The 27,711-nt window shown below is 38.6% G+C and overlaps 1 protein-coding gene across 1 annotated transcript; it reads left to right on the top strand.

Moving 5' to 3' along the window:
- Positions 1-630: 630 nt before the first annotated feature.
- Positions 631-24,634, top strand: PPP1R1C (protein phosphatase 1, regulatory (inhibitor) subunit 1C; the record flags this gene model as incomplete). The annotated part of the gene is made up of 4 exons (XM_010015325.1): positions 631-711; positions 2,969-3,029; positions 22,768-22,805; positions 24,563-24,634. Coding segments are annotated over exons 1-4 (252 nt in total), but the record flags the coding sequence as incomplete, so codon positions are not given.
- Between the last annotated feature and the right edge of the window lie 3,077 nt (positions 24,635-27,711).

The following is a 27,711-nucleotide window of genomic DNA, read 5'->3' as shown; positions in this document are numbered from 1 at the left end:
TAAGAGGTTTAGGAAAGGACTTGAAAGAGCAAAGGCAAATGTGTGATATGTGAGAAGAGGAGAGCTGTTCTGGCACAGTGGAACAGAGATGGAATTATTGCATCCACCCCTCCTGCTACCTCCACCCCCAAAATCTGAAAACTTCCTGATTTGTGTTCATCAATAATTAAGAGCCCATCAGCAATACTCAGAGGGAGCTTGCATTGCACTTCTGAGCAGCCAGTTAGTAATGTACGATGGAGAGATCCTCTTTTTCAAATCCCAGGGCTCCAGGCCATGCAATGCTAGTATTGCATTTTCAATTAGCTTCTGAGTGAATGCTTGGCATATGTAGAAGTGAACTGGTACACAATTACCTTATTGTTCCTTTCAGCTTTGTGCTGAGAGGATCTGAAGGACTGCAGAAGAGAGGGGAGAGGGGGAAGAAAAGAAAATAGCCAAGCCAGTGGCATCTCTGTGGATGTGGAATAAGGGAGCTGCTCGGCTCACACAGATTCCCGTGCTAAGTTGGGAGTTGCAGCTGTTACTGAGGAGCACGCAGCCTGGCTGTGGGGAGGGTGCCCAGGGAGAGGTGCAGACCAAGTCTCAAGCTCTCGGCTCTTCTCTTCTCTGACTCACCTCAGCATCATAATGGAGCCCAACAGCCCTAAAAAAATACAGTTCGCTGTGCCACTGTTTCAGAGTCAAATAGATCCTGAGGCAGCTGAGCAGGTAAGGAAGATTAGTTTCTTTTTCTGTTTTGAGGGAATGGGGTAGGAATGGTGGCAAGTGTGTGGTGAGAACAGGTAATACTTGTGGCCTAAATGCTTTTCTAACTCACATTAGTGTAACTATAGTTCAAATGATCTGGAAGCTATAGCGATGTCTGGATATACCAAAAAGGGAGGGGGATATGTCCTCTGTCCAGAATAAGGCTTCTTTACATTGGGCAGTATTTTTCAGTATATATGTTGTGCCTTTTCTGTAACTGGAATTGTATCCTGTTACATACGCTTCACATGAATACACATTCTCGACAAATCAACTGAAGTGTATTATTTTTACATAAAGCAAAACATGAAGCTGATAATAGGTACTTAATGGAAATATTGTGCCGGAGACAGCTTATTTACCATTCATTTTAACATGAGAAAATACAGTTTATATTTTGCGCAATAGTTACCTTCAGTTACCTCCTGTATTCCCCATGATTTTTATACGGTCTTCTTTGTGTCATTATTACAGGGTTTTGCATAGTGAAAAATATATAGGTATAGAAATACACCTGACTTATGTCAGTGTTAAAGTTATGTGTGTGCTATTTTAGCTTTTGACTTGCTTCCAAAACATACACATACATATATATGCCAATACAGACATTTAAGGAGGAAAATATATGTATTATTGAGTACATACAATGATGCACATACAGAAGGACACAGGGAATCTTACGAGAAAAGCTGGATAAACTGTAATTAGGTGACCCCATATATTTCTCTCATTCCAAGTCCTTCTCAACATTTGCTTCTATTTTGGTGAGTCTACTTTTAGACGATAGCAGGGGAATGTTATAACCTTGACAGTTCTGTGTCATTAGCTATGAAATTATTTGCAGCTTTAGGACAGGTATCTGGTTTCCTGAATATTCTGATCTCATGTGTCTTAAAAGGCAGCCACCTTTACTAGAAAATGAGTTGTGAGTGACCACTGAATAAAGAAATACTAGAAGGGTGCGGGAGAGAATTGTTGTAGATCTTCATTTGTCCATAGGTACTTCTGCAAAATGTCTGTGCATTTTGTAACAGTCCTGCAATGAATTCAAGCAGGATGCGTTCTGATATTTTTCTGAAATCTGTGAGAACCATTGGATTAGGATTTCCCAGAATTCCCATATTTTTGAAATGTTGTGGCCCAAATTCTGACCTGCATTTATGGGCAGTCCTTTTTTTCTGTTGTGAGTTTGGTTCCAAGTGCTATAGAGTTTCACTGCGGGTATGTGATGATATTAAAGTAGTAAATTTTGCTGTCAGCTACAGTTACGCTAATCTGGAATAAGACCATTAACCCTGATGATGTAATTTTCCATTTACACCTCTGAAAGCAAAATTTGAACCCAGCTAAATACAGATGTTGGCTCAGCAATTAAAACAGAACAAACGCCCTGACATTGAGGTTTTGTGTCAGAATGGTTTCTAGTTTAAATACTCTCGGTCCCTCTCTTAAATTCTATAGAATATCAATAGCTTGAATGCTTTAGCAGAGCAACACAAAGCTTTCAATGCAAATGTATGCATTATAGGAGGGTAGTCCAGTATCATGTAGTTCAAGGACTGTTAATGGAACAAAAGTACTTAACCAAATAAACTCTGAATAAGAATTGCATACACTTCAGGATTATATATTGATATGAAAGATCAGTTGTATTGTGCTCTGAAAATATTCTTTTGAAAGTCTTAAGTATTGCTTTTCTTTAGTTAGAGAACAATAGCAACACCTCTGGCCACAGTTTAGAAATATTATAAATTCATTGGAGGGCATACACACAATATCATTTCTCAAGTGTACTCACAAAACAGTATTATTAATGATTACTTGTGAGAGCTATGACAGGACAAGGTATTTGTGCACATAAGCACACAAAGTACCGCAATAATTTTCCTGACTCGACGCTAAATGGCAATATTTTAAGTTATGACTGATATATGTCAGCAATACATGTCCAAAACCTTATTCAAGATGACTGCAAATCCTAAAGGTATTTTGGAAAGCTCCTCACCATGCCTTTGTTTTCTATTGCACAAGCAGCAGCATGACTCTGATCACTGTCAGTCCAGACAAGCAGTCAGTAAGACAGTGATGTGCTGCTGTTCTTAAAATATTTTCTAACTTCACCTGGTCTATAATCAGGAGGACACCAAATGGATTTTTTATTTTGCTTTGTGGGCATAACTGCACCCTAATGACTCTTCTTGTTTTATGCCTGTTACAGATCAGGAAAAGGCGGCCAACACCAGCATCACTCGTCATCATGAATGAACATGTGCCCCCGGGTAAGTGCCAACATACCTTCTAAACCATTGAACTTGTATACACAGGCTTGTCTGCAAATTGGTCTTAGTAACTACATGGTTTTAAAAATCCAGCATTAATTTCATAGCACTTAATATCAAATAATGGATCTTAGAACTGTTTGCAGTAAACCCCATAAAGACATGTAACTTCTGGCCTCCAGGTAATGTCAATAATTTCAGGATTTTATCCTCCATGTAAATCTTTCATTGTATGTACATGGGGAATTAATATGACCCAGATCCAGCACTTCCGTACATGAACATTTTCTTACCCTGGCAGGGTACTTTGGAGGTCTATGAAGTTCTAGTCCTGCTTCTCCAGTCTCTAGAGATACCAGGGTGGCTCCAGGGCTAATTCAGCTATGGGAATTGCTTCTGCACAACAAGTTGCTTTCTAGTTTTCTAATGAAACGTGATGATTGGTTTCATTATTCCTTTTTAACTGTGAATACACTATCTTCATCCAACACTCCTCCCAGAAGATTTGCCGCAGGATGGGACAATTTGAGGTTGCAACGTAAATGTGACTTCAGAAAGACTCTAATAAGCTATTTAGAGAGTATTATAAGCAAGAAAGCTCAGAAAAATTGATTACAGGAAAAAGCCCTCAAGATATAGTCCCTTTGAAACATGCTACCTGCTTTATACCAAACTTTTATTTGTAGTGCTCTGCAACATTTTTCCCTACCTTATCTCTTCATCATCTGAAGCTTTTTTTTAGAAGCAGTTCAGGCTTTTTTTCACTAGTGTGTGTCTAAGGTCATTACTGTATGCACTGGTACCTCAGTAAAATAAAACCATCATAACTCTATCAGGATCTCCACTTACTGCACTGTGCTGATGGTCTCCAGTAGCTGAACTTTCTCAGAAATGTGCAGAAAGAACCCTTTAGAGAGCCCTGCTCTTGGGGCTGAGATCATTGCAGCACAGCACACAGATTAGGGAGGTTCAAGCATGGCATATCACTAAGGTTATATTCTGACGCTGAGAGTGACTGATGCTTTTGCTGAGGGGCTAACACCAATCCTAGTTTGGCGAGTAGCTTTCTGGCCTGCATTTCAGGCAGTTCAGCTTTCAGTAATGGTGCATGAAAGATCTGCCTTAGACTGAGTTTCTTTGCCTTAATGAGATCTGGAGCCTCTGTGTTGCTACGACTTAATTTAAAGCAAGTTCACCTTGACTGTTGATCTATTTTGCAATTTACTTTGTACACTTTGTACTGTCATATTTCCTTTTATAAACAGATACTTGGTACAACACCAAATCAAAACCAAACAGAGAATAAGAACTCTTTTTAATTTACAGGAAATTTTACTGTAAACAGAGGTGCATGTCTGTTATCTCCTTTCCTGCAATGTTCGTAATAAATCTTTAAATAAATCATTTTTATTGTGAGTTAGAATTGCTGCAAGTATCGGGCAACTTCCATATAAGCCCAAGAGTTAGTACTCACCTTCACTTACTTATTTATTTAGATATTGCCCCCTCTTACTAAATACTAGGAATTAATAGCAATGAAGGTATTCTTTGGTTAAATTATAATCTTATCTTGTTTATTAAATTTATAAAAAGTCAGATTAAAAGAAAATCTTTAAAAGCACCTTCATTTTTCTGTACCTCATCACGTGGTTTATCCATGAGCATGTGCATGCATCTTTCCATATAGTATGCTTGATACGGACAAGTGTTTTGAACATGCAGTATGCACATGTAGCTGTGTAAATCTGCTGAATACAAGGACTGCAAAACCAAATTGGAAAGGCAGACAGTATCTTTACAGTAACAAAATTCCTTGTGGTCTTGGTCTTGTAAGGGCTGTACAGCTTCTGCAATTATTGCATACCTTCATCTTTCATACCTAATCCTGGCGGCTCTTGACAGCTTGCTGGTTAAAGCCCAAAATGCTAGTCAGTTATTGGATTTTGAATATGATTCAGTGGGATTCTGAATAACAGTTTGCCTCCAAAAATGTTAAATTCATCACTGAATATGGTTGTAATCAGTAAAATAATACTAATAGTAAGGTTGTTAACTTGACACTTCAACAAATCACCTTAAAAGCATGATTCCCTGTATCAATGGGGAAACTGAGCAGCAGAAAATGTGAGTGATACTGTTAAAGCCACCTATTAAATTATAGCTGGGCTATACTAGAATCCTGTATCTTGAATTTTACATGGAGAATACTCCCAATTCCCTCATTTGGAGCAAACACGTAGTGAAAGATATCCTTGCTAGGATTTGAAATGTATGTCCTATTGAAATTCTAAATGTTTGGATACCCTGCAAAGTTTACTCAAATATTTAAGCTACTTTTGTTTTGTAAAACAGAGACAGGCATTTTCTAAGAATCAGACTTTTCTATAATCTTCTGTTGCAGCTGCTTCTGATTGCAGCAGGGGAAAAAAGCAGCATTTTTGTGGTATTCTGGTGTTCTGGATACAGACCCATCTGGAAACCAGAAGGCAGTAAAATGTCTTTGGACATTTCAGAACTTCACAATAAATTCAGTTTGAATGGTGCTCTACAAATGTCTAAAATAGTTGTTTTCTCCTAAGTCTTCTTATCCACCCCTGATGTCTACTACACTTTGACAAGAATCTGTCTTCACTGATTTAGGTCAGGTCCATATGCTATAAAGTGAGGATAGAATATCTACTAAGGCTAAGTCTTTTTAAACCCATGACAGCTACTCCAAAACTGTATGAAAAGTCTGCTTGGCTTCCTTGCTTCCAAGGAGACACTGCTAGACCACACTAAATGATTTAAAGACAGGTGGTAGATAAGACTGCAGGAGCTAATATCCAGCCTGTAGTATCATTGACTGGTGTATTTTCTTGTGTTCACTCTGGTTGGCATCATATCTAATTGCAATCAAAGTCAACAAAAGAGAAATTTGAATTGCAGCTGTAACAGTGATTGCAGTGGACAAAATGAGCTTGTGAAGCAACATAAGTGAATAAGCCCTTAGCTCTCTGTAAGTGCTCTGTAAAGTGCTCTTTGATGGGTTATATGTCACATCTGAGCAGGGAAGCTAACGCTAGCAAACTGAGAGTCAAGTTATGAAGTTAATTAACTCTATTCTGCTTCAGTTGCCATCAATGAAGCTATATTTTCCAGAGCATTTGATATTTTACTTCATAATATCTAATCAGTTTTACTTTTATTTGAAGTTATAAGACCCTTTTACTATCTGTGAAAGCAAATACAAGTATTCATGGGCAGAACTAAAAAAATGTGCAGCATCTCACCCTGTGCAGGCCGCCTCCATGGGTTACTGGGGCAACCCATTTGTGTCTGCTATAGCCACACTTGCTCCATGTCTGTCCTTTATAAAAAAACCACAAAGCATATGCTTAGTTTTAAAGACACACTTAACTATTATGCTGCACAAAAACTTAATTCAAAAATTGCTAAAGCTCTCCTACTTCCTCTCCTACTTGCAATATCATTGAAACCAACAGGAACTGTGTGTAACCATACGCTGAAAACAACCTTTTCTGCACTGCTATAATATACTCACAACCTCCTGTCTCCTTATCTAGCAGAATAGATTTGAAAATTTGTATAATCTGAAATAGAAGTCTGACCATGCTTTAAAATAGCAGATTGTCATACTGCAGCAGCTCAAGGAAAAGCTGGTGGCAATGTAGAGAAGTGATGGTTGAGGGAGGAAAACATGTCAGACTGCTCACGTTTAATGCTATTAGGGCTTGCTTTGATCAGAAAACAGTGCCAGTGTTCCTGTATGGACTGTCTTTGTCACAGGGCCAACGCAATATCAAACAGTTAGGCTGGCAGAGGCTGTTCAACTTGTGTTCAAGTGTTCAGTCTTCTTGAAGCATTACAATGTGGGTAAACACTAGGATGAACTTCTGCATTTCTGAGCTTTCTATGTATTTGCTGTTTCCAGCTCTCCTTTGTGATTGGTTGCCTGTTTTGGTTTCCTTGCTCATAATGTAAATGTTACTTGGTGTTTGGAAATAAGAAAAACATAGCAATGTGTTTTGATAACTGCTGCCTTTTTGTATTTTGCAAATCTCATTTCAAGGCAGAAAGGGTATATTGTCACTGCAAAAGCACTATAAAACATATATTCCGAGTACAACTCATTATGTCTGAGTTTTCTGAAGACTGGAAATAATAACTTGAAGATAAGCAAGCTGTACCTGTTTCCAAAGAACTTGCTTGCAGCTTGTCCTTGTTCATTAGCAGTTTTTCTGTCTTGTTCCCAGCTGATTTTCTGTTGTTCATAGAGGAATTCATGCCTTCCAGTTTACTGCCATGCACTAGAAGTCTGCTAAGATGCCTCAGGATCAGCCTCAATATTTAGTGCAGCGGCAAACAACACAGCCAGATTGGTAGTGGGAGGAAAAACTGTCTTTATACCTGTGGCAATCCCATGACAACCCAATGTAGATTAGGGTTTTCTTTTTTTTTTTTTTTTAATGTTAAATTGGTTCTAGACTTTCCCAGACTTTCCCTGCACAATAGTTACCACATGTAGATGTGCTTTTCTAATGATGCGAACTATACGAGCACCGCATCCTTGAGGGCATAAATGTGACATGCTTTACCCAACATTAATGTTTGTGACTAATTGTTAGATTATGCTTCTAGGTGATTGAATGTGTTTGGTTTATATCTAATAGTCACTTTTTTTTTTCTCCCACGACAAAATAAACTGGGATCAAAAAAGCCCTACTAAGTAGGAGGCAGCTGTTTCTGGGCATTGTGAAGCAGTTCTGCTACACTTTCTCAGGCAAAAGTATCATTGAAACTTGAATTAGCGGAGAACTCTTGGTCTCACAGTTCATGAAAACTGATATGTTTTTCAAAAGCTTGAGATTCTGTTAGAACATAGTGCTTACTTTGGTTCAGGAAATAGAAAGTGAGTAAGCCAAACAGCAGCTGTTTCCAATTGCAAACTTAGGCTTCTAATGTGGTAATAAAGCATTCAGAAAAGCAGCACATTAATAAAAACTGTCATTAACTGTATTTTTTTGTGTCAAACTAGTTGGCCTTTCTATATGCTAAATGTGGATACAATTGAAGTATGCTGCCTGGTTTTATTTCAGTCTGGGAGTTTGTGGAGTTATGACACTAAGCAGTGGAACAGATTTGAATCCCCTCACACCACAGGAGTGGTACAGCTCAATGTACGTTAACCAATAGCACCAGGATGCTCAGAGATCAGGCACTGTTTGTCAGGCTAGTGAGGACCTTCATGTTCTTTCAGCCTGTGCTGGAAAGGACTATCTGACACTGTGAAACAATGAAATATATAAAACAAACATTGCATAAGACCTCTCTGGTAATAGGGATTCCAGAACAGAAACGAAAATGTCTGTCCTTGAAAATATCCTGCTGTTTGCATGCTGATGTCTGACTGCAAATGTTCAGTGGCAAACTGAATCCCTTTTTCTTACCTACATGTACTAGGCTTGGATGGTCTTTCATTTGGGCTACTCTGAACTTACTCTGCAGTTCAGGTTCTCAGAAGTCCCTAGGACAACCCATAGCATAAGTTCCTCACAAATACGCAGTGTGAGTAAAGACTCCATGATGTGATCCATGAAAATAAAAACTTCAATGACTTTAAAAAGAAAAGCAAAAGAAAGAAAAAAAGTCAGGAAACTGCTTGAGCTGTTTATAACACAGCCCAGAAGTGACAGCTCACAGGTTCCAAACAGAAACAATTGATTAAAAAGAAAAAAAAAAATGTTTTCCTTAATGTTTTTCATTAAAATGGTCCATTTTCATGAGAGGGTGAGGATTTTATATGTCAATGCCATCACCTGCCAAAAGAGCCATCATGGTCCCTGCAGTATGGTAAAGACAGGAAGCCAGAGGACAAGGCTTGAGTTGGTTGGGATGCACCAGACACTGCTGTGCCTATCCCAAAGGTTATCACCAAAGCAGACAGATGCATTTTGACAATTTTCTGAGGTCATGAACACATTATCTCACAAATAGAAATATTCCCTGGAAACATTTTAGTCATTGTGTAAAACACATAGTTTGAAACAGTAGGAAATGCATGCTATTTGTCATGGTGTCCAAATAGAGTCTGGGCTGTCTCTTTAGTCAGTCAGTAATGCTGTAATGAGGAGAAGGGTCTGAAAACTACTCAGAGAAAGTCAAAGCAAAAGGGTGTGCATGGTCCAGTCAAAATTAGCTTATTTTGCTTCATTTTTTGTCTTTATTTTTATCCATGCTTCCTTCATTTTCAGTGTTTAATGGCAACTGCTAGGTACACTTTACATAACACATAGTCCTTATGAGCTTGGTTGCTTCTGCTGACTATGGTCTAGTTGGCTGCGGTGACTAAATTCAGTCAAAACAAGGATGAGACCGTTTTGTTCACCGGAGCCTGCCTTCCCTCTGTGACACAGTGGAGCACAGGATGCAAACACCACCCGAGAAAGCTCTGGTCTGTGGAAAGGCCTGAGCCAGCCCAGCAGACTGGAAACAGAGGCTGGAGAGCCATGACCAGGACTCAGATTTGTGGCCTAGATCAGAGGAGTGGTGCAGCTGAGGGGGCATGAAGCCAAAACCGTAAGTTTTACTTGCTCTCGGTATGGGTGGAATTGTATTAATACATTTATCTCATTCCAGTCTTAAATCCCCACCAGCTGAATCAATGTACTTTTTCATTTATCAGTGCAGTTAAACTCCTAATGTGTACCATGACATTACTTGTTCCTCCTGCTCCCTGCCCCCTGTTGGTTTTGTGTTGGAAAGGTCAATGTCCATGGAACTATCTGAAAGTGAAGGAGGTATTTTTAGAGTTGAACCTTGTACTCTTCGTCTGTTTTCCTCATTCCTTACACAAAAGCACCATAGAAACAGCCTTCTTCCACCCCAGGAGATTATTTGCAAATAATTTTTAATATATATGGCTTCATGTTACAGATCTCCAGCTGCTTGATTATTCAGTGTCAGGACTGATAAGCTTTCGGAATGTTTACCTCCGTTATCACCTCCATGCTTATTAACATGACAAAGAGTCATGCCTTGGATAGAGAATAGCAGTGTGCACAAGTACTTAACCTGTTGGTTGGACAGATTCTAACTTCATTGCATTCATAAGACTTAATATTTTGCTAGAGGAACCTTTTGTTTTGTACTATGCCAAATACTTATAGAATCATAGAATGATTAGGAAGAGGACCTTAAGATCATCTAATTCCAAACTCCCTGCCATGGGCAGGGATGCCTCACACTAGACTATTACACATCTCAGTTTGTTTTGGTGAGAATTCTAAAAAGATGGTGGGTTTTCTATTTTAAAAAATGCATAGGTGTAATTAACTACTTCTTCTAGTCAAAGTACTTAAGCAGTATTTAATACAGTTACATGAATATAAAATTTAGGGGGTTGATAGCATTTAAAAGAAAGTTTGTATCAAAATAGGTCCAGTTTAGCCTACGGCAAACATTCTGTTTGTATTTTGAGTGCTTTTTAAAAACAGTAAAAAATTTTAAAGGCTACTTGAAATTAAGTCCATTTAAACATTGTAAGACAAAATGTTTTGAATAAGAATGTCAAATCAGTTTGGTTTATGATACTTCAATAATGTGATAATACTCATTATTTATTTTAATTTTTATTTTTTTTAATCCCAGGTAATAAACTAAAATCCATTAATAAATGTTTCAGGCTTTGTGAGGGGAAAAAACCAACACAAGCTTTGTCTGACCTCAACTATTTAGTACTTAATGCAGCACTCATTTACCATGGTGACGTGTGCGGAATAAACAGATAATGCAGACAGATGAGAGAGAATCCAGCTTTTAGCACTAACCTCATTATGTTCAGAATATTGGGAAGGGGTTGCACTTAAAGCATCAATCAAGATAGCTCCATTTATTGAGCTTTCAGAGATAAAATTTAACTCTTTATATGGAGTAACTGAAGTTAAAGCTTCACCTCAAAATACACAGAAGGTGGGAATTTAGAGTCTGGGCTAAAAGCTAACAGACATTCTAAACAAAACAAAGCTATCAATCATGAAGGTTTTTGCCAACTATACAAGGCTGCAGAAATTCAGAGAAAGTGCAGGGAGGTGTAGAGCTTGGCTTTGCTCTCTTGTGAGTCTGAGCTGTGTCACCAGCTGGTGGAAATGAGATCAGCTGGACCCGCAGTCTCTTTTTACTGAAACCAAAGCAATTTTAGGGTAGAATTAAACTGTTTATTGCAAGGAGATCTGTTTTCTCCTTCTCACCCTCAAAATGCTATTCATGTGTCTGTGTATAAAATCATTACTTCTAATATTTTTCTCAAATGGCTATACTGAAGCATCAAGAGAATATCATAGTAGTAGAATGAAGCACAGTTACATGCTCATTCTTTGCTCATGTTTTCCTTGGGATACCTGGAATGCAGATGTACCACAGAGAATTAGTGTCTTGGCATTATTCATCTTGTGGAACCAAACTACACTCACAGAGTTAGCAGTGCTAAGTAGAAAGATGTGCATTTAAAAGGTCATGGTTTTCACCCGAGGCCATGTCCTTTGTTCTGATGAGACACGTCCTTTGTTCTGATGAGACAAGCAGAGAAGAGTCACACTGGGCAGAAAATGAGCTTGTGCAAGGCAGATGGAAAGTTCAACAAAGCACTGAACTCTACTGCATCCTACAGTACCACTTCTCCTGGTACCTAGACATCCCACAGCCTAAACATTTCAGTACTGAGCCTCCACTGCTTAGTGGCTTGTGGTGACAGTATTCGCTTCAAGTCTTCTGGAAATTCCCAGCAATAGCTGTCCTCATACAGTGACAGAAAGCATAGAAGATCTGGATGAACTTTCCTGCTCTTTCTTTGACCACCACCAGCAGCAGCACCTCCAGGATCAGCCACCCTGTAGCTGCAGCATTTGCTCTACCTTCTCCATATTAGGAACTGCAGGACAGCTACAGAATCAGGGAGGAATTTAACCTACAAGCCCAGCTGGTCTGAATGCAACATGTTTGTATTACTAACTGCTATCTTATAATCTTTTCTCTTTGAAGTGAAATTATGCTGATGAACTAAAAAGTGATTGGAGGGGTAGGAGAGAAAAAAGAAATTTCCTTTAAAAGAATTGTGATTCAGAAGATTTTTGATCCAGATCAACATTAGGTTTTTGCTGTCTGTTTTTGAAATACAGTAAGTAGACAGCACGGCTGCAATTGTTAAGACATGTGCTTTCAAGCGCCCTAAAATGCTGATGCTAGTGCATGACTTACTTAGGCTTTAATGTCTACAGCACATCCCATAGGAGGGTATGGAACGGCTCATTCCACAGGAATCACAGTGAGGTACTTATTGTGACTATACAGATGGAGATGTATAAAACAACACCCAGGTCCCCTCCATCTCTGGTATTTAGTGAGGTTAGTAGAAATTCTGGAAAAAGCCTTTGGAAATTACAACTGACATAGTCTGAGCTAACACTGACTGGCCTGTCTTTTCCATCCCACCTAGTCGTGCTGTTGGTAAGAATGAGATTGAGAAACCTCATTTCGCTGGCTCTTTGAAAGCTTAGAAAGCCAAACTGTGAATGAACCAAACAAAACTGGTAGTTGCATCTTCTTTTTGTAAAAAGAGTTATAAACCCCAAGAAATACTATTATTCATAGCTCACTTGATTCACACGTAAGATTGCACATGTATGATAGGAGCATTCTAATCACAAACATGCCACAAACAGTTGGCCAGGACTAGCTTTACAACACATTCTGACTGAAATCCTTGAGGTATTATTCCAAAAGGAAGGAAACTGCAAAGGCCACAATAATAATTACTGGCTAAGGAAGAGTTTTATTGTTTTGTATTTGTTTTCTTCTCCCTTGATAAATGTTACTTTCCAGAATGTACAATACACAACTGTTCAGCTGTGATATATTTTGTAGTGGATTTATGAGCTATAGCATGCTAAGAAATGTTTGACTTTTTTAGTTTTGGCTGTTGGTGCTGGTTTTTATTTTAGAATAAATTCATTTTAGAACACTGGTTCAGCTCACAACTGAGAAAGGAACTGCTTGCAGTGATAGGTATTGCAGCTGTAACTCCAATACAAAGATTGCAATCAGTGGGTCAATTCTGAGCCATTTTCCTTCACAATTGATTCCTGCATATGAAGCTATTAGGAAAAGATTTAAACGTTTATCAGAGGATTGGCTAGTATTATGTTTCTGGTAACCATAGATTTTTCTTGATGATCTTTTCCTCAGCTGTGTTTTGATCTTCAACCTCTTCAGTATGTCCCTTAAATGCAGACTGAACATAATGCAATCAAGCAGCTGGAAAGTAACACATTACTAATACTACTCAGTATTAATGATGAACTCACAGCTCGGAGTAACTGTCTTCTCAAGGTTCCTAGTTTCCGCCTCTATTTGAAAATATTCAATGAACACATTAAGTCTTTTCACAAACTGATACATTGTTTCGACTGAGACAATTGACTGATTACAAACTATTTGGGAAGGTTTTGTCTACAAGCTTTGGTAACATTTGGTAAAGCAGTAGCGATTATTTGCAAACATTTAGTAGTCTGGCAGTACGTTTTGCTTGGGCACATTTGTTTCAGAGGTACATTTCTGCTTTTTGAACCTCTTTTTCTGAGTATTTGCTGGCAGTCACTCAACAGCTCTGGGTCTCCTCTAACCTCTCAAAAGCTGTCTTTGTTTCCACTGACCTCCTAGTTCCTTTTTGCAAGTCTTTTCTTTCACCGTGAGATTTCAGGCCAGGTGAGCTTACACTGTGAATGTCGAAACTGCCCTTAGTCCGTGCAGAAAAGATGTAATCTTTATTGACATCTGCTATTGTGTCACAGTAGACTCTGTGTCAGTGTAACCTTACAATGAGGTGAGTTCTTTTTCTAAACAGTTGGACAAACTTTTAAGACACCACATTGCATTTTAGGTCAATTTTCAGTCCTTGTCTTTGCCTTGTTCCATACCTCTGTGAAAATCTATTTTTCCAAGGTCTTCTTGTAGTTCAGTTTGGCCTTCCAGCACTGCCTGTGGCACCCAGAAATGCTTGCTCTCAGGTTCCCCTTCTGGCTCATTCCAGAAAATCAGTCTCAGCCTGGTTTACATTTATTTGCTTCAAGAATAACGAAATTTTTTGTATGTATATTTTAATCTGAGAGATTTGAATTTTTCCTAAATAGGTGTGATTAAAAGAGAATCATATGTAGTTATCATGCACCTTCTAAGTCCTATTTTGCACATTTTGAGACATGAGTTTGTTACCACCAGCCTTCCCAACAGGCCAAGCATTTTAAATTTCACACCACTTGCCACAGCAGTTTTCTTCAGTTTGTCTCACATATTTTTACTTGGTTGAATGAATTAACCTGCATTTTCAAAGAATATGAATGTGACTATCATTACTTGGTTTAGTTCTGACTAAGAAGCCAGTTTACATAGGCTGAAGTTCTTTCCCAGCTGTACTAACTCTAGAACTAGTTCATCAAATCCCTACAAAGTTCTGTTTTTCCTGATCTGTTTTGCTGATGCAGGCCATCGATTTGACACAGGATTTGCAGTGAGCAGCCCTCTACATATGTTGAACTCAGGTGCTGGACTCATTTTGTCTGGAGCACTGCTCAGACTCCCTTAACACCCAGCTGAGCTGGGCACTGACAGAACTTCTCTTCGTGGAGGGTCAGAGCGTAACAGGCAGTGCAAATTTGTGATTAAGCTTGACTTTGTTGTGCTGGAAAAGGAAAGAACAACTTTGCTGTTAACTAAATGGTATTATTTAGAAACGAGTTAATTTAAGGGTTGTCTGAAGCAATGTAGAGGCAGTCCCTGACCTGGAGTTTCTGCACACAGTGACACCCTGTGGCCTCGCCAGAGGTTCCTCCCGGCTCTGATGGCACGAGTCCACACTGGTTAGCTGCAGATTATATAAAAAGTTTAGATCAGAGTCATTCCTGGTAATCCAATAAGAGATTTAAATTGGGTCCAGAAAATGTCTCATCTGAGAGATCAAAGGGAAAAAGTACTTTTACTTACCTCCTTCTGGTTCCTCTTATTTAGTAAGTTCTTTGAAAGTTTTCTGTTTCCTTCACCAAAAAGGAGTTTATGCTGCTTACAAAGCAACTCGAGGAAACCAACTTCAAGCTTAGCATTGTTTATATTGTGACTTAAGGTAAATCTTTACATTAGTTACCCAAACAATGTTTATTTCTAGTGTATTTCTATTTTGGCTCATTACTTTCTCTGGGAAGACCTGCCAAGTCTGTAATTGTCCACATATGATAGATGAAGGACTTAGTGTCAGGAAGGTCTGCTCCATGCTCCTCACTCACCTGGCCTTCTCATAGAGCAAGCCTACAGAACAGGGCCTCTTGTGCTAAGAGGAGAAGAAACTTCTTCATGGAAAGATTTTTCATTACAGGTTTTTACATTAAGCCTGTTTCATGTTCTGTCTTTCAAAGCCAGGGCAGTATCAGAAAACACCTTACAGAGCTTGCAGTAGCTGGAAGACCACAGAGGTCTCACTTGGCAGAAGTGTAACTCCAAGAAGCCAGACAGGACAACCCAGTCCTTATTAATAAGAAGGGAGAAAAATAATTAAATTTGAATTCTCTTCCAGTGTATATTTTTAGAAGCAATATTTGATTTGTGTGACTTATTTAGAATTTGTTGTATATGTAACAGGCATCATAGGGATGAAGAATGCCAAGTTGGAAACAAAATGCTTAAGAGAGGGATGATTTTTTGTGCTTGTAATAATTCATGACTGCTCTGTGGTAAGGCTGCAGACCTGATTCATCACTGTTATATTCTAGCTTAATGCCAGTGAAAGTAGACTGATTTCCATGAGTCTGGCATGAAACTGGAATAACAAGGTGGTGAATCAGGCACTATAACTCCCTTCAGAGATTCGTATGATGTAAACAAATACATTTAGATTCACATTTGAGGTTTCTAATGTCTCCAGTTTCTTCCAAATCAGATTATAGTCTCAGAATGTGTGTTTTAAAGACATTTTGATCTGTGTATTTTATGAAAGGTGATTTTATTTCATATTCTTATAGCTGTGCAGTTGAAAGTGGGTCCTTGGATACTGTCTGTATGATGTTCAGAGAAATAAATGCTGTTCAGATCAGATGCTGTTGTGTGTGTTGGAAGGAAAATGATGATCATTCTTTTCATTTATAGGTTGACTTTGAGCAGCATTAGGAAAGATTAGCTCTAACAAAGGAGATTGCTGCCCCTGATCTCAGTGCTAGCAATGGCTACTTGAATACTGAAGGTGTGAAATACACACCTATGTAAATATAAAAGGGCTAATTTACCTGGAGAGAAAGTTGTAAGTGTCCAAATAGCTGATTCATCTGGCCTGTGGCATTTTAGTCAACTACAAAGGGCTGGTTACAGTCAGGAGCTATCTGGGAAAAGCTACCCTATGATCTCTGAGCCAGAGTGACAGAGGCTTCTTGCTGATGGTGCAGTCAGGGTAATGTGGGACTTTTCCCATGCTACCTAACTTAGCTGCAAACACCTGATAGAACAGGCATGCAAATGCTTGTGTATATAGCAAATTCCTCTCTCCCTATGTTGTTATTAATATTTCCTATACAAAATCTTGTTTAGTGTTCCCTAAAGGGCCAGGCAGTAACTTAGATGCTGATTAGTGTGTGAGATGCAGCAGAATCACAACGTACGCACTCTCTTGTCAGCACTTGACTGAGGAGGGGAGCAGACCTTTCAGCTACATTTACCACAGCAGGCAGGATACTGGAGTTTAATGAGGTGCTTTTGCAATGTGAAGATTTTCAGAAACATATACTCACACCAGGAGGGCTTACCAGGATATTTCTTCTGTAATGAAATGTAATTACATCTATAAGCATAGTCAAGTTTGCATTGATAGATACAGGCACATAAAAACCAGCAAGCAAAACTCGATTAAGTACATAAGCACTTTTTATGTTTGTCTTTTTGGACTTCTTTTCATATGTCAGTGGTTTAGTAGAAAGCAATGAGAGGCTAGCTGATCTGGCAATGTGTACTTGGAACTCCAGCAAAAGCAAAGCATTAAATACTGTTTGATCTTACTTTATCTTCTGGAGGAAAGGAAAAGTAGTTTTGCTAGCAGAAAAAATAAATAACATTAAGCCAGTCAATTTCTAAATCAGATTTCAATGAGCTGGTTTTACAAATGCTAATGGCAAATACAAATGTTGGTGGTCAAACACCAGTAAGGCAAGCTTGTAGTTTAAAAAATATCCTTATTTTACTGATAAAGAAAATAAAATGTGAAATAACTGAAACCAAATTTTCAGAAAATTTCAGATTTGCCTACCACTAGGTGCAGGAGGATGAAGAATTATTTGGAAAATTATCCATTATCCGTTTTTTTTCTTAGTTCCTTAAGTTGTGTGCATCTGTGCCATTGTCCATTAGCACACAGTAAGGCTGGGAGCCAAGCTCTGCCTTCCACTGCCCAAGTACACAAGCATCCCCCAACCCCACAGCATGAGGAGAGAGCCACCCTCCTCTTCGTTACAGGAGATGGTTAAGTGGAGTCAGGAAAATTATTTTCCTTTTCCAAATGTATGTCGCCATTGAGCATACTGATCAGAACTCAGTAACTGGTTAACTTCTTTCACATTTTTTGAGAGAGAAAGCTTTGGTCATGGACATGGTACTGTTTGGCCATGGAGAGATATCATCAAAATTAATGAAATGAAACTGGCTGAACTATCCCATACCAACAGCATTATCTGATTTATCCTTCTCTGGCTTGGGGTGTCCTGCACTAAATGCATCGACTTTGCTCTCTCCAATGGCACTGTTTATACAGGGGTGGGGCAGGATTATGAGAAAGCTCCAGACTGACAGTGACATTGTGTTCTTCAAGTCTCTCTTCAGGCTCATTTCTTTCAGATTCAAACCATTCTTGTTTAATTCAAAATCATTCTTTAACTAAAACCTGTTCTACGTATGCAGCTCATGGGCTATTTCTACTATCTGAGAAATTTAAGAGTATTGTGTTTGTTATTTTTTAGGGAAAATTTAGACACTATGACAAAAACAAACCAAATGCAAAGCTCTAACAGCCCCCTGTGATTTTTATCTGCAACTTCTCAGCTTTGTTTTCACAAGAAAAATTCCAGACTCTCTACAAGATTTCTCCAACAATTATACCACCCTCTTACTGAGTTCCCTTTGTGTAAAAGCCAGCCTCTCTGACCTGTTCTGTTCCTCTAGTGCCTGACTGAAACCCTTCAGAAAAGGCTTTTTTTTTGCTCTTGCCAAGAGGAAAGAAAGCAGGGTACTTAGCTGGATGAGGTAAGCCTTTGCCGGATGAGTCCACTGCCCATGGGTGATATCAGAGGCCAAGTCTTCTAAAATAGGTCACCTCTTGCCCTGTATATCTGCTCCAACTGCATTAACATTATCCAGTGGGAGAAGAGGCAGATGAATTTTGATCTTACTCTAAAACAACCACAAGGCTTCCCCCAGCCTGGCCATGCCATTTGTACAACAGTGGAGACTCACGGAAAAAGCGATCAGCAACATCTAGTGGTTGTCATCCTGGCCATAACCAGCCTCCTTCCACTCAGTTCTTTTCTGACCTCATATAATGACACCTTTGGGGTAGCAAGGTTTATTATATCAGCTTGGCTGAGTGGATGTGCTAATAAATATTCAAAAGAGCTCTGCTACCAAGAGCATTTGGGAGACAAATCCCTTAGTGTTTCCTCCATATTATAGCAATAAGATCAGGCCAAAATTTGCAGGTCTCCCCTGACTGGGTGAGATTTTGCCCTGGGTAAAGAATAATTCTTAAAGGTCTGTGATGAAAGGGGCTCTGTGCAGGCTCCGGACTTTCAGAAGTGCCTCTCCTTAAGGAAATAAGGCTTCATTTCAGAAAGTCTCTGTACATATCTGGACTGATGGAAATATCCTTTAGATTGAAGCTTTCATTGGTGAGTATGGATGATTTCTCTTCCTGAGGACATTGACTAAAGCCTGAAACCCTGTTTATCTTGCTAGGTCCTGCTCCAGTCTACATAAGGTAATGTTGACCCTAGCCTCAGACACTATTCATGCAGCACAGGGGAAAGTCCTCAACTGCTTTTTCCTCAGCACAGGTGTAAAAAACCTCTCAACAAAACTCCAGTCTTATTTTTACATACCTCGACTTTCCATTTACTTGGTTATGTACAAATCTGTTCTCAGCACTTCATACGATTTCTATTATACCACTTCAAAAGAAAACCACAAGAAATGTCAAGAAATTATTTCAGTAATTAGATTTCTGTTAGCTAATTAAAGCAGCCAAGAATAAATTAAACTACAAAAAATTATGTGTTGAGATTTGAAATATAATACAGCTGTACTGTGTTCTGCGAGCAATGTTATGGTCTGTGAGGGAGGAAAACAGAGCACGACTAAAAAGTCTTCTTCCCTCCTGGCCCCAGAAAGAGAGCAAACCTGTAGGGAGTTTTCTACCAGCAGCTTTCGTTTTGTTTCATGTAAGAGAGAAATAGCTGATCACTTGAATTCGTTCTCACTGATATAATTGCCTAGTTATAAACATGATAAGCAAACTTCTCATTCTGTATAACTATGAGCAGAATCTTGACTGCACATTAAGTCAATGGAACCAAAGGTTGCTGAGATACCAGGGATTTTATTCCCTCCTGTGTATCAAGTGATATCACAGTCTGGTAATTGTTATTCAGTTTCTGATTATTTTGTGACCCCTCTGAAGAGGAATTTATGCCCAAAGAGTTCAGTAAAGAAATTCAGCTTATAATTGTCAATGGATCTGAAAGGGATTTAAGGATGGGAAGTGCATGGCTTTTTTAACTTCTTTAGGAGGACTTGTCTGATTTGCAGTACCTAACTGATGATGTTCTTGCTTATCTTCTATCTTCCATTCTCATTGTAAATTCTGTTGTCACTGAGATTTTCTACATGGAATCTCTTAATGCCAGAACTGTTGCAGTGAGAGCATCAGTTCTCACTGTATTGAGAGCATCAATTCCCACTGTATTGACTCACAAAAGGACCCTTTCTTGCACATGCTTTCATTAATGTATTTAGACTGCTTCCAAATCATTATAATTTACACTGGAAAAACATTATTTGTCCAAGGAAAAATGTTCACACAACTATTAATTTAATCTTTCAGTGAGACCAAGATAGCTTTAAGTATTTCCTCAGGCAGAGACCTCTTGACTGAGCTGCAGCCCACACTGCACTCCAGTTCTGCTCTCTGTCACCACTAAATTCTCCCTTTTACTTCTGCTACATCATCACTATTCCTATCTCTCAGTACTACCTCAGCTACACACAAGCACTTCTATCTTGTTCCATGTCCCGCTTGCCTTTCATCTTTTCCTCTACACAAAGAGTTCTTGTTTATTTCCTACTCTCTGCCTCAGTCTATGGCACTCAGGAATCTCAGCTTCCCTTGTTCCCATTCCTTGTAACCTGTCCTTAAAATCTATACTCTCCATTGAGTCTTATCCATCAAAATGCCTGTCAAAAACAAGCATGCAATGGTCTTTCTGTCCTCAAAAATTAATGCATGTCAAAATGCGCTATTCACCAAACTGCATCTCCAACCAGCTCTACCTTTCACTTCATCTCACAACTCACTTGAAATGCTTCCTGTCTGCTGCTTCAAGTTTGTTTCTTTTGCTCCTCTAGGTTTATTTCTGATCTCTGTTTACTGGATTTGAAAAATTGTTTGTTAGTGTGATTTTGCAAGTCATTCTTCATTTTCCATGTTGTCTGATGCTATTCATTGGCACTATTTGCCCTGTTGATATGAATGATTTCTCTAACTTCGTACAGGACCAGTTCTTGTTCAGAAAGTTGTCTGCCGTATAAGAGAAGCTAGATGAAAGGAAAGGCTGGAAACTTTCCAGTTCTGGTAGGTGTAATGCCACCTCACTGAGAACACTAAATGTGGAAGCCCAACGAGTTAGAGTTGTGCACTTCCTTAGGAACAAGTCCTGAAATCTGGCAAAGCTTCTGATTGCAGTTTTTGTTCATTATGCAAGCCTCAGCTTGGATTTACAAAACATATTTTTGATTTGGGCAATTTTAGACTTTCAGGAAGGAATGCGATATAACTTACTTTTCATTGTTCTCTGCTGCAAGTTCCTGACTTATTCAAATTTCAGCCTCCAAACTAAATCCTGAGCTAAAAACAATCCACTATTGAAACTTTGAAGTCTGTGTCTGTTTGGTACACAACTAATAAGAAAGATTACAAGAATATAAATAATAACCCATTTAGCCAGCCTAACTTCATACCCCAAAGTGCTTTACAAAGCAAATAGACACTGCTATATTTAAATAGGCACTGCTATACTTATTTACAGGTAGGGAAGTCAAGGAAGAGATTAGTCACCTTACTAAAGTTCATACAAATGTCAATAGCAGGAACTGGCCTCCTGATTGTCCTGTCTAATTCTGTATCTGTGGGACCATGCTTTAGTAATCAGCACTGTTTTCAACTACACTTTTAACCTTGAGCGTAAGTCACGTGAATGTCTTTCATATAAAGGTAATGGGAAATACATACACTGAAAAAAAATCAATAAGTCAATGAATGTTTGCAAGATGCACAGATACAATGGTAAAGAATACAATAGGAAATGCAATCCGTTGGTCTGGACTGACTCATCCCCTCACACACAGCACAGCACAATCAGCCAATATCTAGAGAATCTCAGACCTACATTTACATATCTGTCACGCCTGAGTGGAAATTGCACAGACACCTGCAAGTGGAAAATTTTAGAAGGGGCATTGGTACAGTGAGAGATTGATGTCTCTGTGTTTAATGGAATTTTCTTTTAAAGCTCCAAACTACTGTATGTCAAAGACCTTACACTATCTGTGTCAAATATGTGGGAAATCATCATTAGAAGACAGACACCTTCTGACCATTAGCTACACAAAGACAACAATAGAAAAATAAGTTAATCTCATGCAAAAACTGTTTAAGTGCAATGGTTAGGAAGATTCTTGAGCTTCCTCTGCAACAGACAATTTTACTTAGTTCTTTAGACAGGTTGTCAGAGACACTTACTTTAGTTAGAAATTTCTGCCATGCCTATAATCCAAAGCAAATTAAGAGAACAAAAGTAAGAATTTTCAGGAAAAATTTAAGTCCAGTAATCTAATGACATTTTTAAGATGATAGATTAGTCTTTGTTAAGCTTTGGTTTGCTAATTTTGCACATTACTGTAAGGCACTCTTCAGTACCAGTATTGCTATGTTAATAACTGAGGTGAAATTCTTCTTATTATTTGAGTCCAATAGAGCCATTTGTGAGTTTGCTGCACACTATTTGACAACCAAGCCTTTTCTGACCATAGAAGAAAGCACAGTCCCTGGGCAAAGCAGGGGCAAAACATATGTTCATGGCCACCAGTGAGCACAGACCCGTGCTGCGAGCCTGGTCAAAGCACCTGCTGCTAGAGGCACTCTATCACATGCTGTTAATTCAAAGACAAAAAGTGGCAGTTAAGTGCTTTAGACGCAGTGCTTATGTCTAAATGCTAATCAGGGCCTCTGGTTTTCTGAAACACATGAAAGAGAAAGAAAAGCTGTAAATCAGAAGAGTAATTTCTTATTTACAATAGTTCTGTAGGGTTCAGGGCAGAGTCCCAAAGGTAAGTGCTGAAAAACTCTTTCATAGTAACTTTACTCTTTCCATATCTTTTCTTCCACTAGAAAAAGATGAGAAGAGAACAAATATCTCACAGGCAGAGGTAAGTGATTCTTTTTTTTCTTTTTTTTTTTTTTTAATTTAAACATATTTATTGTTAAAATAGGTCCATGGTTAAAATACCTTTGAAATTCACTGATTTATGGCTGTTAATATTTTCATTTGCATTGTCACACCATTTTCAGCGGCACAACATTTAGGAACCATCACTTTCAAACCAGGGCTGTGCAAAGCTGTGTTGCGCCTCCACTTGGCTGGCTTTCCATTCTCCCTGTAGCAGGGAAACTAGGAAAGGCAAGTTTCTCCTCCACCTTACTTTCATGCACTGGCAAATCAGAGCAAACCCAGCTGACCCTGTCAGCTCACCTTATCCAGCATTGCTTTGGGTCTGCGGATCACTGCTGGTCTACAAAAGCACTGCAAACTCCTCTCTCCTCTTCCCATCTTTTGCCAAGCCTACAGTAGGAACTGCATTGATGTTGCTCACAGATGAGTTAAAATTCAGCTCCTCTGATCTCATTTTCTAACCTCCCTTTACATAGTTCCTGCAATTACCCAATCTCTTTCTCCTTCACCCATTGCTCAGAGAAGCAGGCAGACCTTTAAATAGCAGTAGGAGGTATTGATTGGTTCAAATTTGGACTCCACTACAGACTTATACAGATTTATTGGGTCTAGGATTAACAACCTATCCTACAGTGTTTATAAATAGTTTTCTCTTTCGAAAGAAGACAATATTTTATTTATAAATCTTAAGATTCCATCCATTGTGAAAAGTTAAGGTAATAGTATTGGCCAGTTCTGTGAAAGTGGGTTTTTTTAAGAGCTGTCTTAAATGTTCCTTGAAGAAATAGACCTTATTTAAATTCACAGACTATATACCAGTCAAAGTACTCAGGGAAAAAGGCATAGTTAGCAAAGATTTGGGAAAAGGCAACATCGGCAACACTGAATACAAGTAGAAATTGATTATATGAGAAAAAGTAAAATTTGCCTACACACAGCTTTTTTCAACCTTGTTCTTAGGAAAAACAGTTGAATTGGTATGATATGGACACCAATTTAAATGCTTTCATTTTGCAAAAGTTGCTCTGCCTTAGCACTGGAATGTATTCCGGTTAATTTTTGCTGACTATACATTGACATAGTACTATTACCATATGTTTAATTTTACTACCATTATTTTGGAATAATTTATATTTTGTGCATAGATGTGATTTTGAGGCCATAAAGTTTCACTCTGTCTAAATATGCCAGTTAAAACAGGTCCAGTTAAACACTGAGTGATAGGTTGCTGAAATTATTATTTTAGGAGTAATAGAAAACATTGGCAAGTGCAGGGGAGGGATTGGCCATTTATTTATATAAAAATTACATGTTTATAATTTCAGTACTACCTAACCTACCTTATATACAATCATTCGTTACACTTTATTCAATTGAAATATTGATTAATGTAAATCTTGAAATTAATATATATAAACATTTATTTGCCTTATGAGACTGTTAAAAGCACAGGCTATGTTGATTTTATGCTTAACGCTAATTTTTTCTTTTTTTAGAGCAAAGGATAATTTTCTGTAGTATTGGATCTGTTTTGCCTAGAGTCATAAAGGTTGTCCATTAAACACATATTTTGTCTATCTAATGGAATTCATGAAAGCCTGGGAGCTAGCATCAGATTTATACAATATAAGTTTCTTAGTAACTTCTCAGGTTGGTGCGTGCACCCTCTGAAAGCATAAAACTCTCCCCGTGCCCATCTCTTACTGCCTCTCTCTGTGTTTTGTCCCTCCCCAGTCTCAGAGTGCCTCTCCCAAGCAAAGGAAGCAGAGCGTCTTCACCCCGCCTGCCCTCAAAGGTACTGTGCAGGTACTGTCTCTGCCTCTTGAGCTGCGGCCCTGTGTGTTCTCTCACAAAGGAAGCAGCGCAGCTGTGAGAGGTTCATGCTTAGCCATTGCTGGTTTGATGCTTTGAAGTGACTATCTGGTGTTGACCTCCTGCCTGATACTGACCATCCATTTACCCTCACCACAGAATCTTGCAGCAGTGGCAGTTTAAACTTAGGGGTTTTATTTTTTAAGCTTCTTTTTTGCAAAGTCTTGATTCTTTTATTAGTTTGATATAACAGATAATTCAATGCCAAACTTTGCAGAGAGCTCCTTGAATACATAAGTTTTACCAATGCTGGCCCCATAGAGCTCACCATTTCTTATTTAAACCACTCCCATATATTCTGCTTCCCTTTCCAGGCAGCTGTGAAAAGGAGAATAGCCAAAACTGTGGCCTGGGTATCTGATCATAGGAAGTGTGAAGCCAGCTTTTCTTGTGAAGATGAGAAATGAGAAATCCAGATAAATGTTTAAAGGGCTTACATGCTTTTCAGGAATGAATGTAAAAACAGCAGGAATATTAGCTGGGACCAGAACAGCTAATTTAAGCTTTGCTTCTCAAATGACTCTGAACAGAGTTTGAGTTGATGGTGCTTGCAATGAAGCAAGATCTATAGTGATTCACCAGCACTTCCAACTGACATTTCTCAGTGTAGGATTATTTTCAGACTGCAGACCAAAGGCTATCCTGCCAGGTGTCTCTTGATAGATAATGAATATCCTCAATTTCCATTCCTTTTTGCTTAACACAATTTATTACCTGGCAAAAAAGGCAGGATATCTGATTTGTTGTGTGAAATACTGCCACTATCATTAGGTAATTTACCGTATCAGCCAGTTCTATGCATCTCATTCTGTAGCTTCAATTCTCCAGTACCTATATTAGCAACAATTAAAACATCATTCAGGTATCATACAAGACTTACTGTTTGTCGAAATGGGCTAAAGTTTGAGTACTGGATATTAGAAATAATCTTATTACAGGTGATTATAATAATTTGTGGAAGAATCTTTGCATGGATAGCAACAATACCTATTGATCTCACTGCTAAATTATTTTGCTATACAAGCCTAAACTAAATATTGTGCAAATGAAGTGTAAAAAAGTCCTTATATCTCCTCTATAAACTGCAGCCTACTCAGTGTTACTTTGATACCCTGCTGAGACCTGGGGAAGCACCTGGCATAGCTTGCTTCTACATTAACTTAGTTCCTAGGGAAGAGTAGGAAAGTGTGTGATTCAAGATAGATCACAACTAGACTGAAATATCTTGTAAGCAGAACAAAGCAGAGCAGAAAATGCCTTTCCTCAATACTTTAACACTCTGAACTACACAGTATTCCCAGGTACAGAGGTGAACACCTGGAATTTGATAGCCCTTCCTGTAAACAGACTGGATCACTCCAGATTTCCCATACCATAACTGTCATAAATACTATCCTTTTTATTTTTAATTACTTGAAGTAGAAAATTCATTATTCATTCTTCTTCACTGTTATGAAAACATGAATTTTATTTTGTTAGATTAAGAGATTAGAAGGCAAGTATGTAGGAATGCAAAATACACAATACTATGGAAGCACCTCTCAGAAATAGGGTTTTTGTAAAGATGTAGATTATTCCAGTTTTATAGCAGTTGAAGATACTGATATTCAGCAGTATCTTCAGAATAACAGGCTTCATAATCGCACACTATTCCCACAGCTTGGCATATGTTTATTTCTTGTGGGCTGTTTATCCCTCAGTATATTCACAATATGGTATTCAATATGCAGTAAAGAATGAGATTCTGGATGCTGAATCTCTCTCTTTTATGCCCCCTTTGGCTGCCCCATATTCTCTAGGGCTGTTGCTAATGGAAGGTGGGATAGACTGTAATCCCGTAATTTACATTCAAAGATGGAGATAATAAATCTCCGTAAAACAGAGCTCATATAGTAGAAAAGAGGGTCAAACATTTTCATTTGTTAATTACTCTGCCGTTTTAGTAGCTTTTAGCTGCTGTTAACTCAAAGTTCCCAGAAATAAGCCAAGCCCACAGGCGGGTGCAGAGCCTGGAAGCCGAGACAGCAGCCATGTAGGGAGAGCTGTGGGAGAGATGGGGGACCACGGCACTTGCTTTGCTCTATGCCTGCAGCAGAGAGGTGGTCAAGAGAAACCATGGGGAGAGTGATGCTTCAGCCTGAGCCCAAATAGCTCTTGAGGTTATTATTTCTTCCTTGAACTGAAAGCATTTTTGCTCTACTTCTTGCAAGTTTCATGAAATAATTACAAAACTGTATGAGAAAAATGTCGCTGGTTTCATGAATTCATGGCTAAGCAAGGGAGAGACTGCAAGAGGAAATGGACCTGAATTTTGTGATTACAAACAAAATAGGAAATTAACACTGTTAAAAGGAGCAGAAGCAACATCAGACAATAATGATGACTAGTTACAGTACCAGGACTATATAGTACATGTTATATGGAATATGCAAATACATGAAAATATATTAAATAAATGAAAATGCAGTACTGTCAAGGTTTACGTGTCATGGTATACGTATGCAGATCAGCTTCTTAGTTAAATGTGAGCATAATTTTTCCCTCTGCCATTGCAGTCACCTAAACTAAAAGACAATGTTCTTATCTAAGACTGCCCCAAAATATTTTCATTCCATCCTTACAATGGCTTGCTCTAACTCAAGGCAGGTCTGTCACTGCTGTAACAAACCTGTGTGTCTGCAAAGCCAGCGTCATGTTATGGTACAACAGGCAGATTCTTACTGCTGTATGTTTGTGCACACTCTGTCTCTTGCTTTTATCTTCCTAAACAAAAATGCACCAAAGTCTCTACAGTTGGAGCAAACAGCTGACTCATCTCAGAGCATTGTTCTTTTTACTGGAATACAGCATGCTGGAAAAATCAATGTGAGAGCTATTGATTTGACTGTAGAGTGAATCAGACGGTGAACCAGATAACAGCTCAGTGCAGTGTTCTTGTTAGTATTATGTTACCAAACCTAATGGATTTCAAAAAGGTTTTCCATTTTGCTTTCAAAAATACTTCTTTTTCT

The sequence above is a fragment of the Nestor notabilis genome, unplaced genomic scaffold (genome assembly GCF_000696875.1).
Source record: "Nestor notabilis isolate BGI_N333 unplaced genomic scaffold, ASM69687v1 scaffold30165, whole genome shotgun sequence".
Lineage (NCBI taxonomy): Eukaryota > Metazoa > Chordata > Aves > Psittaciformes > Psittacidae > Nestor > Nestor notabilis.
This window is presented reverse-complemented; position numbering and strand designations above follow the sequence as displayed.